The sequence below is a fragment of the Urocampus carinirostris genome, chromosome 1, assembly GCF_059441175.1.
Source record: "Urocampus carinirostris isolate Australia breed hairy pipefish chromosome 1, RoL_Ucar_1.0, whole genome shotgun sequence".
Taxonomy (NCBI): Eukaryota; Metazoa; Chordata; class Actinopteri; order Syngnathiformes; family Syngnathidae; genus Urocampus; species Urocampus carinirostris.
This window is the reverse complement of record NC_142349.1, coordinates 30,216,163-30,228,582: the sequence shown is the minus strand read 5'-3', so window position 1 is coordinate 30,228,582 and position 12,420 is coordinate 30,216,163. Positions and strand designations below refer to the sequence as shown.

At 39.9% G+C, this 12,420-nt stretch overlaps 1 protein-coding gene across 3 annotated transcripts in view; it reads left to right on the top strand.

Moving 5' to 3' along the window:
- The window catches only part of sugt1 (SGT1 homolog, MIS12 kinetochore complex assembly cochaperone), a 32,359-nt gene extending 20,978 nt beyond the window's left edge, over positions 1 to 11,381 (top strand). For 2 of the 3 annotated variants that reach the window (XM_088334477.1, XM_088334495.1), the window contains 3 exons: positions 3,998 to 4,088; positions 5,808 to 5,986; positions 9,494 to 11,381. In XM_088334477.1, coding sequence (XP_088190603.1) covers positions 3,998 to 4,088; positions 5,808 to 5,986; positions 9,494 to 9,595 — 372 coding nt within the window. In that variant the 3' untranslated portion in view covers positions 9,596 to 11,381. The remainder of the gene's footprint in view (positions 1 to 3,997; positions 4,089 to 5,807; positions 5,987 to 9,493) is intronic. The other variant, XM_088334486.1, reaches the window with a different exon arrangement.
- Positions 11,382 to 12,420: the final 1,039 nt, after the last annotated feature.

Sequence of the window (12,420 nt, the reverse complement as noted above, 5' to 3'; positions counted from 1 at the left end):
ATGAACAGATAAAAAACAAATTTGGTCACACTGGTGTACAGCCATGCAATGCCTTTTTTATAAAGGGTTCTTCGCTCTGGGAGCAAAGTGTCCGTGATATATCTTTTTATTAACTTATCTTACCATGTATAATTGGACAATTGTAAATACTTTTCTCCCCAAATACCTTCTGCTTCTGCCATGGCATTCGTTTTGTCCTCTTGGGCTTCCCCGCAGTGTTGCCCTATGTAGTTCGGTAACCCCTTCCCTGCTGTTGTTTTTTCATCGAAGAGCAGCATGGCTACACCAAATATTTGCTTACGATGTTTGCTACTATTTGCTGACTGCTAAAACATGCTTTGAATTTAACACCTTCCTTTTAGTGCTTTTTGTGCTTTTTACCGTATGATGGGTAACTAAAAAAAATGAATACAGGAGTCTAACGTTTTTTAAAGCTGAGAGGTACTTTTTGATACTGATGAGCGCAAATGGCCACGAGTTTGATATGCATTTCTATCATAACAACGTACCGTGTTATCACTGTGTTCACTACGTTATTTGAAGTGGAAAAAGCGGATTGTGGTCCCAAGTTTGAGTTGAGATGATATTTCATTGGATTTAGTGATTTGGGTTGAAGCTGATAATTCAGTAAGCATGTTCTTTTCGCTACAATTATCTGAATAACTCTTACGATGTTACAACATTACTGACGTAGTCAAGGCTGTCTTGGATATGCATGTACGTGTAAAGTTAGTACATCGTACACGTATTCGGCCTGTTGTTCTCTATTTTATTATTTGAAATTGCGTTTTTAGATGACATGTATGTTTTGGATTTTATCAAATAAATTTCCCCCCAAAATACGATTTCTACTCCAGGTGTGACTTATGTTTTTTTGTTTCCTAATTATGCATTTCCTGGCTGGTTCGACTCATCTTCATCCTACAAAAGAGAACACGTTCACATACTGTACAGTCGTGCAATCGGTATTGAAAACGGGCAAAACCATAATCGTTCAGCATCTTCCCTATTACATGTACTTGTCATTAGTTGCACGTTATTGTCAGCAGAACGTCTTCCTGTCCACGATCATGACCGACATTCCGACCTCAGGGGGGTTACCCCTACAATGGGAAGCCGACTATGCACCGTGGGGTTTATAAGGAGAGATGGTTGATGCGTGCATATACAGACCAGCACGCATACCTGTATGTACACGCAATTATTTAACAATTTGAATATTGTACACAATTTATTCGTGCATTCATTTTTGAGCCTCAGGAGGGGGCGATTGACAAGTTACAAGAGACCCCGCTGTCCCTCTGTAAATAGCGCATGTGTGCACGCATCTATGGTTGGTCTTGTGTGGCCCCTTAGGTCCTCACGGTAGTGGCCCTCCATGTGTTTCTACTGTCACATCCCTTTAGCGGCTGTCGCTTTGCCTGTCACACACACGGAAACGCACACAGCGCCTGGCCTGCCATGTCTCTAAGACACAGGAAGCGCAGATGTGGCAGCAGATTAATGTTGTATGGCCCAGGAGCACGCACACAAACACACACACACCTACTTCACTACATTTATCACTACCGAAATATTTAAAACTCTGGCTGGTCTTTTTCCAGATTTATGTTTTGCAGTTTGACATACTCTGATCATGTCCTTTTTAGAAATTGGCAACATTCTTAAAAAGAAGAAATTCATTGTTTCTAAGACATTTCTCAACCCCAATTATGATTAGATGTTTAAATGATATTGTTTGTCAAATTAGACATTACAGTTGAAGGTACCATGAGAGAGAAAAAAAAGAACTATAATTTGAGATCATGTAAAACTACTAAGTCAGGGCAAACCCCCAGCAAGTCAAAAGTTAACCATTTTGAGCATTACTTTTTCTTCTTGACACCTTCCATGTATTATAAAATCAAAATAACCTTACATGCTATTGAAGTGCTTGAGTGGGATAATCAGTAAAAGTGGAAGAAGAAATTAGAAAACAAGCTTTCAATAGAACCTGCTTTTAGAAGGTTATGAACATAGTGTATGTTATTTAGTACTGTCAAAATTAAAGCTTTAGAGCGGTTTTTACTTTAGAGCTAAAATTCACAACTTTTTATCTTGATCAAATCTTTAAAGGAGTTGTACAGAATTTGGAATATTTTTACTCGCTGGCGCCATCTCTTGGCTTGTATTATCATCGCAGAAGCTGTCAAACTCCTCATGTCGGACGTGCATTTTTGAGACAAAGTCATTTTTTCGTCTTTTTCTGGGTTGTGGTTGGGGTGTGAACTGAACTTGAAATAGGTATTTTCTTTCACCATTTTCATTTGACATTAGATAATAGAAGAAGGAAAAAAACATGGGGACGAGCATGTAGTTGCTCTACACCCACATCTGTCCTCATATTCCTCATACCTAACGTCTTCTGCCCCGAATAGCTTTGCTAAAAGTAAGACTTAAGCACATATGTGCGGTGGAAAAAATGGTCTGCTAGAACTGAGTTGGGCATTGTTAACACACTCAATAGAAAAAACAGATTATGAGGAAACCTCAAATGACGCACCCCACTTCTGACTTTTGACAGCACTAATGTTCATACATACAATGTTTATTGTCCTAGCTGTTGCCAATTTTTGTTGTTGGTTCCCGGTAAGCCAGGCTGCACACTGCATGTCATTTCATCGGCCAGCCTGGGGATAGCACCGGTTTTGCTGTGTCCCTTGGTTTGTTGATTCCTGGCTTCACGTTTGTCGTTGTAAGCGTTACCACTTTTCGTTACTGGTTAGCCTGGCTGCTCTCCACGTGTTTTTTTGGGTGGCTAGCCTCGCTTTTTTCGGTTGAGGCTGCAGCTGCTTTTTGTTTATCGGTCCTGCTTAGCCCTCCGGTGGAGGCTCTCCACACATTTATTTATTTTTTTGGCCAGTTAGCTCCTTTTTGGCTGCTCGCCCTTTGTTGTACCATTACTGCATCCATTTGCGACAAATCGCCCAGGCATTCTCCACCAAAACTACCAAAACTTTGCTTAAAACACTTGTACCCTCTTCAACTGATTTACTGTACATATGAAATAATATGGCGACTGGCTTGCTCGGGTGCTTGTGTTCTGATGATGTCACAGCTCAGGATGACAAACAAAAGACGTGCTGTTCTCCAAATGCATTATCTTGAAACATAATTGGAATTTACATGAAATATAAATAGATTTTATGCCAAGACTATTTTTTCACATTTTGCATTTTGAAGGAATTGGGATTACTTGTAAAGTAATTAGTCAGATAGTTCTACCCATCTCCCCTTCTTGGGTCTGAACTTTTTGCCACTCGGCCGCCTCTTCAGTACTTGTCCACCTCCGGTTTCCTCTTCAATCCTGCTATCCTCATAAATGAGGCAACACATTGCCCAGCAGAGCATATATGTTCCCTAATTGCATCGAAATAACCAACGCTGCATTGCACATGCACACTTATTAGACACACAAGTCATTAACTGGTGGTGGCGGTGATGGCGGCGTGTCCAAGGGGTCTACAATGGACTATAGCTTGTGTGTCTGGCTGGCATGTGCCCTGTCAGGGCTGCTCAGCATTAAAGGCATGTCCAGGCCAGCGCTTGCATTGTTTTCCCCCTCATGTTTTTGTGGTGTAATGATTTGGATCAGATGCTCTATAATATATCCACACACACACTGCTCATTCTATCTCTCACAATAGCCCTCTGGCTGACAGGCATCTCGTTAGTGCAGTATGTCTGTCAGTGTGGTAGGAGATTGAGCTGTGCCCCCGCATATCCCCGATGTGCCGTTCTCGCTCATTCTCCATCTCTCGCTCTCACTCAGACGAACACTTACACCGAGCTCCAGTCTATGCCTTCTAACGGCAGACACTTCGGCTTGCCTCAATAATGATCAGATGTCGTGTTTCTTGGAGACGACACTCTAATAGAAATGGTATTTTTGTCCCCACGCAACATAGAAAAACATTTTGTTACACATTGTTATCTCCCTTGTCTCCTTCCCTGTCAGGTGGAGATTAAGATGAAGAAGACAGATGCTGTCAGATGGGAGAAGCTGGAGGGAGAGGGACAGGAATCCAACATCAAACACTTCAATCCAAGTCAGTCTTTAGTTTTTGCATTTCTGCCACCTTCGCCGACATTCCTCCCCCTCGTCCTTTCCTGCTGAGTCCGCCTCTTCACTTTTTACTCTCTTGCTTTCGCTCCCTCTCCGCTTGCAGAAATCATTTTGCGAACTAAAATAGAAGTGGGCAGTCCGGCTCTGCTGCAATCTTTTCATTAGTGTGACAACAAAAAGTAGACTTGTGACAGACTAATAAGACTAGTTTTTGATCCCACATTCAATTGCCAAAAGGATTAATCGCTTATGCGAGCATGTGTTCAAATGGAAAAGTTGAAGCTTGCAATCGGACTCTCCATTGCGCTCCTGTCGTGTTTACAACTGTGACGTTTGAACACAAGCCTTGACATCCCATATTAAGAGTTGACAACGCTTTGGGTCCACACTTGGCCCCAATATGTCAACTGCTTATTTGGTGCCTTATTTATGCAAATCTGCATCTGGATTACATGTGTCACCCTCCCCATTCATCTGTTTTTGCAGGCTTGCAGGGAAATGTTAGAAATCCAATGATTTGATTCGTCTTAATTTGAATGCCAAAAAGTGCGGGTTGGGATAAATGTAAGAATTTATAAGGGCGTGGATATTGTTAAAGTTAATTTTAGCATCAACTTACTTTTTTATATCACTGTGTCAGAAGGGCATGACACATCTGACTGTCAATGTCTTATGTTGTTGATTATTTCAATCAGCATCAACTATGAAATTATTAAGCTCTCTGTGTAACACGTTCATTATACTTTTCTTTTAAAATTACAAAATTTAAAATAAATGCACTTTGTTGCTGTGTTTTTAATTATCATGACTTTTCTTTGGCATTTAACATTATTAGCCTTCAGCAGGACGGAGGCTGAGTGGTTAGCGCGTCCGCGGCACTGTTCTGAGTTCACGGGTTCAAATCCAGCTAACAGCCTCATTTGCGGAGTTTGCATGTTCTCCCCGCGCTTGCGTGGATTGCCTCCGGGCTCTCCGGTTTCCTCCCACATTCCAAAGCCATGCATGTCAAGTTAATTAGCTGGTCCAAATTGTCCCTAGATGTGAACGAGCGAGTGAGTTGTCTGTCTCTGTTTGCCCTGACTTGCAACCAGTTCAGGGTATCTCCTGCCCACTGCCCGAAGATGGCTGGGATGGGCTCCAGCACCCCTGCGACCCTACTGAGGATAAGCGGTGTAGATAATGGATGGGTGGATCATTAGCCTTACATTAAGGGAGCTTAGGCTGGGGGTCGACAGCATGCAGCTTTTTGGCTGATCCCTGGCCTGTTGTCAAAAATGTTTGAAAATGGAAAAATATAATTTATGTTGGAGGACAAACCTAAGACAAACAATTCTAACTTTTTCCAATAAATATAGATATAAACTGTGTGTATATATATATATATATTATACTTATATAAGTATGTGCTTCATTCTTTAAAAGGCTTATATAAATGTATTTTTTTTATTTTTTTTTGTGGCGCCAAAACATTCTAGTTTTTTTTTTTTTTTTAATCCAATATGGCTCTTTTCAGTTTTTGGGTTATAAAACACTGGCTTAGGCACATACATTTTGCTAGTAAGTTTTGTTAAATACAAGAAAACACTAGGTGGAGCAAAAATAATTTCTTTAATTACCAACCAAAAGCCCCTAACGGCTCTAACAACAATCATTATTGTACATAATTGTAACTTTACACATTGGCTGATTCTTGCTCTTTTGGAAACAGATCAATATCCTACATCGGCCAAGCAAAGCTGCAAGTGGGACAAGATGGTGGTTGAAATAAAAGAGGAGGAGAAAAATGAGAAGTTGGAAGGCGACGCGGCTCTCAACCAGCTCTTCCAGCAGATCTACTCTGATGGCTCGGATGAAATCAAACGTGCCATGAACAAGTCATTTGTAAGTGTCTCTGCCGCACAGATGTAGTCCTCACCCGGAGTGCAAGTTCCCATTTAAGGTGTACAGTAATCCCTCGGTTATCGAGGTTAATGGGGACCCAAACCGCCCGCGAAAAGTGAAAATCTGCGAAGTAGCGACCCCCCCTTCAAAAATGCTTAAAAAAACATAGTTTGTTTGTTTGTTTTTGTTTTTTAAATTATTATTATTTTTTAGACCTGTGAAGCTCTGAACGTGGAGCCACGAAGTAGCGACTTAGCGACTGCCCCTCAAAAATTCTTCTTTTTTTTTTTAAATTATTATTATTATTTTTTAATATTTCTTAGACGCGCGAAGCTCTGAACCCACGAACGTGGAACCGGGAAGTAGCAAGGTCCCACTGTATTTTATTTTTTCAAGCCACTGGTCACATTTCAGGCTTCAATTATACAATATTAAGGTATTTTGTTATTAACACTGTTAACACAATCAACATTTTAGTGAACAGTTGATGCTATTATTTAAAGCTACTGAGGTGTGTCCTGTTAACTTGACCGTACATCGCTGCAATCTAATAACACACTTAAAACGTATATCAACAAAAAAGATTGATAGAATTATGTTATGTGAAGCCCTACTGGCGGCGCCCTCTGGCTGCGGCTGCATCGACTCGCTACAACGGGTCAGGTGTATCGACATTTCGTTCTGTGTACATTGTTACAAAGAATGACAATACAAAGGAAATTATTATTATTATTATTATTAGTCTAAATAATGACATTTTTGAGTTGCTAGAATATTCGTTAATAAGCAATACGCTTTCCTAAGGACGACCATTTTGAAAGTTGGTGTGAAGGGATTCTGATACATATGTCAAAATCAAGGCCCTGAGAAGGTTTTCTTTGGCCCCTGAAAGATCTTAATTCATTATTGTATCATACACCAGGAATTGTTGTATTTGTTTTCATTGTACATTAATTCTCTTTGCACTTTGATGTACTATAGTGAATGATAGAAAATTGTTGATATTTTTTTCTTTGAAGTAATTTTAGCCCAATTTTAAATATAGGCAATATATGCTGCCTGAATATTTTCATAGCGTGACGTCATAGCTGAGCTGGAGGCAAGAAACTACTTTCGCTGGCTAGAAGTCTGAGAAAACGAAAGCTGTCGTAGCTGCTAGTTATCATGTTGTATGTTAGTGCCAGAATCGAGAAAAAAAAAAAAACTTCGTAATCCTAAATGAAAGTTTACAGTATCCCAGCGGACACTCCAGATCAAAGAAAAGAGGTGTGGTTGAATGCATTTATGTGAAAAGATTGGACAGAGGCACTCATCAAAAATGCTCGGAGTTGCAATGCACACTTTATATTTCGCAAGAGGAATCTATTTGTGATTGTTGCTATCGAGTATCTGCAAAGTATCTTGATATTTTCTCAGCTTCACCTAACTGTTAGCCTATAGCCTAAATGCCATCAAAAGATGAGTCTACCAAGAAAACAATAAAACAATAAATACATGAATAATTAATGTATCTTATAGGTTATTTGGATCCTATGCCCATCAATAGTTTACAATGCGCGCCTGACCCACTCAGAGTGTACACAGCTACCGTTGACCTTTAGGTGACACGCTAACAGTTGGGGTGAAGCTGAGAAAATAAAGGAGATAATTTGCTTGGTACCATGGACTTGATGGTTACAATCATAAACGTTTTATTTCTTGTAACATATATGAAGTTTGCACTGCAAACTCGAGCATTTTTTATGACAACAACTGGAAGCTACAACAGCTTTCTTTTCCTCTGTCTTCTGACCAGCACAAGTACTCTTTTGCCTGCAGGCTAAGCCCTGCCCACAAGATATGTCATAATGTTCACAAACAAATATAAGGGTCTATACAGGCTTCCTATATTTAAAGTACATGTGATGGGGATTTTTACATCAGAGGTAAGAGCAGGCCTGAAATGTATAGTCCAACCCAGGCCCGACCAAATTAACTTTATTTGCCCAAGGCAACCCCGAAATTTAATTTTCTATTTGTGAGGACTCAGGAGGAATATAGGTGATTTATGATAACAAATTAAGCCTGTCTTTTGTAATGAAATCCAAGTAAATGAAGACCGTATTAAAAAAATATATTTTTAGGTTAATTTCACCGACAAATTTCCACCATTGACGGATTTCATTAAGAGTTGACTCAAATGATATGTGTTGAAAATTGGGCCATAAACCAAAGTAGCAGTAAGTCCTTCAGAATCTAGCGCAGCACTTTAAGATAGAGAGAGGTGCAGAGAGACAAAGAACAACAATGACGGTTGGATACTAGACACAGGAAGGAATTTATTGAATTAACACTACAGAAGTTTAATACCGTACATGTTGTGATAAGGTGATAATATTTTTTTGTGGTTCACGTCTCTTGTGGCCAAAACTACTCACAGCCTTGAAACCCCCCAGTGTTACAGTATACTTTTTATAATCTGATTTAAAAAAAATAATCATTAAAAGTCAGCGAGAGAGAAGCCTGTCCCAGCCAGTAATTACTGAGCTCTTAGGCCCGACCCGGGCCAAAATTTGGCTTGGGTTTGGGCATAAGTTCTTTCCTCCGTTTCATCATGAAAATCTGTCCTGGGCCTGTTGAAAATTAAAGATTACTGACAGAGCCATGAGAGAATATTGTTTTATTTATCAGATCACATTGAAATATGATTTTTAGCTTTTCAGTGGGTTTAATCGGGTTCACAAGGCTATCTTGGCCATTTACAAAAATGTCAACTTTCGATCAATCCAACCCTCGCGTTTGATTTCATTTGATTCATTTCCATCCTTCCGTTTGACACCCTTGGATTATGACATCCTTCAACTAATAACCAATCATGGCTATGAGAAAAGATAGCTGGTGGAACTTTAAAGGTTAGAAACTGAGCCCTAGGCAATATTTATGTCTTCATCTCTCCACACTATATCTATAAATGGCTGTCCTCTGAGAAAGAAAAAAATGCAAAAATCTGCACCTTAACTTATTTTCCACATTCACAATATTAATCTAAATTCCATGTTTGCAGTCGAGTGGCCCCAACAACCCATTTTTAGGAAATCCTTAGGGTTGACATGCGCTTGTAAAGTTCTTTTTGTGCTGTTCCCTACAATAATCTCATGAGATGTTGATAAAAGGAGTGATAGAAATTCCATTGTCAGAGCTGAACTAGGAATCTACTTGTTTGAAGTGCCAACAATGTTTCTTGTCCATGTGGTGTTGGGGAAAACATTTTTGGCATTCTCCCCTATGAGTCAAATTCATCACTGTAAAGTGCTGACTGTCATCCTGCTGAATTTTCTTAGTTCAGTTAAGCCCTGGAGTTTTTTTAAAAAGCATAAAATCAGTACTGCTGTCGTCAACTAAATTAAAAATCTAGGCTTCTTGAAGCTGAGAGGTGTTGCATTACCAGACTTTTAATGAAATACATCGCCTCATTCCAATGCTTTGAATGTGATTTTATTTTTTTTAATATATTTTTGGTCTATGTAGACTGAGTCAAGCGGCACTGTCCTGAGCACCAACTGGAAAGATGTGGGCAAGAGAAAAGTGGAAGCGAGCCCACCTGACGATGTTAAGTTGAAGAACCACTAAAGCCGACGTCCGTCGCTCCTCTTCCTCCTGCCTGTTTTGTCCCCTTCCTTTGACCTGAATGGATCTCTATGTAACCCTATCAGGAGTTCAGCGGTGGTTTTCCAACTTTTCCGCTTTCCTTCTTTCAGAGCTTTACTTTGTTCACAGAAGCAACTTCCCCCCTACCCGGTACAGGTCGTTTCAGTTCATCTCCTCACGATGCAGTTTGCAAACTCTGATGAGTGTGGTACGGCTCTGGTTCAATGTCATTTCAAGTGCTCTCTAGAAATATTTGCTCACCCTTACTTAGATGGTTTAAGTTCCAGATCTCTCCCCAAACCCCGTATTTCCTCCAAGAAAATAGAATAAAGAAAAATTATATTTTTAGCATCTTGGTTGGTGGGTGGATCCCTTAACCATTCGTAGGGGCACCGTTTCCTGTGGTGCGTGGCATGTACAGCCTGGGGGTGCCCCTCCCTCTCTAGATTTCCGAAAAAGGCTTAATGTGAAGAGTAAACTGTGCTGCACGGCACTGTTAAATATGAATTTGGTCACAGTTAAAATCAAACTATCTGAATTAATGCTTGAACATTACAATCATGTGTTTCACTCCTAACTCAAAGCTGCATTTTCTGAATAAATAAAAACACTGACCAAACGTATCAACCGTGTCAGTTAGCTAACTCAATTGTACATGCATATTTTGTCTGAAGTAACTGGAATTTTTTTAAATTAAAAGTTGTTCAAGCATTACTAGTGAATAGTTCATAGCACATACAATTGATAAAGTTCAAAGGTAAAGGTTTACTTCAAATGGTTTCATCTCAAGTGCACCTTTGTTAGCATTGACTCGTTCTGCCGTGTAAGGTTATGTATGGTCTCGTCCACTAGTATTTATAAAGCAAAAGGCTTTTGTGGTTCTTGATACAGACCTTCGCTGTTTTGTGAAAGCAAAACCCTGGCGTTGTGGAAAACAACCCATAGGAAATCAATCGGCAATCACACAGCAGAGCATATTGAAAATGAAGCAGCTTTGACGGAAACTTAAGATAAGAGGGTGCTCCAGAAGTCTTGGAGACGTTTTTGACATTGAATATTTCGGAAATTGGAAAGGATTAAAAAAAACACATCTGGTGAGTTCAGAAACATTGTAATCTCAAGTTTTTTTTTGATGGATTGTTCAAATATATTCATCGTGAGCCCCATTTGTCACAAGAAAACACATCAAGCTGATGGTCTAATTCTTAACGCATCCCAGTATCTCATTGTTAATGGTGGTTTTTGTGCCTTTCAGTTGATCCACATCTCTTGGAATAAGGGGCACATAGACCAATCCTTGTTCATATCCCCACAAAAGCATTTTCTGCAAATGCACGGTGAAAAACGGTTCATGATTAAGTTTTTGCAAATTCAAAGCACACTGTATTTGAGAACAGATATGCTGGTACATAGTGCTGTTGGTTGTAATAATTTTGTCAAACATTTCCCACACTGCTCAACAGAATTTTTTTTTTTTTTATTAGTGTTTGCATCATTTTAACTAGCAGCGGACATCTGTTGGTTTAAATACTTCAAGATATTTTCAATGTGATTAAGGACTGACTAAAGCACTCTCTTTTCTAATATCCGAGCTCAAATCAAATTACGAAGTTAACAAGAGTTGACGTAGTGGTTGTCAGTGATACTGCAGATTTGTTTTCCTTGCTTTTGCCCCCATGTTCATAGAGATATCCCACAGCATTAGGCTGCATTCCACTGCTTGTGCGATTCAAACCAAGGTCGAAATAAAGGGTTTTTGTTTGCCTTACTAACGTTGTCACGTCATTTGTTGTCTCTGACTATTGTTTTTGATGGGGTTGAATGTCTTGCGCGCAGGGATCCATCACTACCAAGAACAACAATACGAAGTGGCAGGGAGCCAAGTTGTTTATGCGCCGGTAGGGATGAAATGTGGCATCACTGATACGAAAGAAGGATGCCTGGAAAATGTCCTGAAGCTGGAGGATTTAGTTCAGCACGCTTAGGTTGGTATCAAATCAAATGCTAGCTGCCTTGTTTGGTCAGCTTTGAAGAGGAGTGAGTTTCAAGAAGCGGGAGTGAAGACCTTAATTCCTCGAATGCGCACGTTTCAGAGTGACCGTGAGTGGGCATCTGGTGCTACAGGAGTGTTAATATTGAGCATCCTACAAAGCCACGTGTTGGGTTAATCAGCCACAATTGAATTCTATACATTCATCTCGGGATAGTTGAAATGCTCATTTGAGAGGCCCGAGATAGGAGTCAAGACACAAAACGTATCATTTCAGATACTCGACATCTTCACAAACTTGACGCCTTCCAAGCCTGAGTGCGTTTCTGACATCAAAAGCAGCAAAGCTCTGCATCCTGATCTTCCAGCATGACGGCAACAGAGTCTATAGCCTCATTAAAGACCTATAGAAGCTGCAAGGATCACAGTGAAGAACTCTGGAAACCTGGCCCTTCAGACACACACAAAAGCGAAACATATGGAGAAAAGTGCTTCTCATGAGAAAAGCATCGTGTGGTCATCACCAAAATATCCAACCGAAAAGATCAAATATCTTAATAAATAACTGAATGTTAAAAACTACATTTTTCATACCATTGTTCGTACGCTTTAGTACCTACAGTTCTTGATAACATTAATACCAGAAAGTGCTTATATGCGGACACTGCAAAAATGTGTTGAATAAACGCTCATGGGCTTAGGGACGATAGCATTCTATTATTAAAATTAACATGAACAAACTTGCTGTGTACCAACAGCACTTTAGGGGTGGGAAATCCAGGTCAGTCAGAGTCCTACACAATGGCATAGTTTTTGC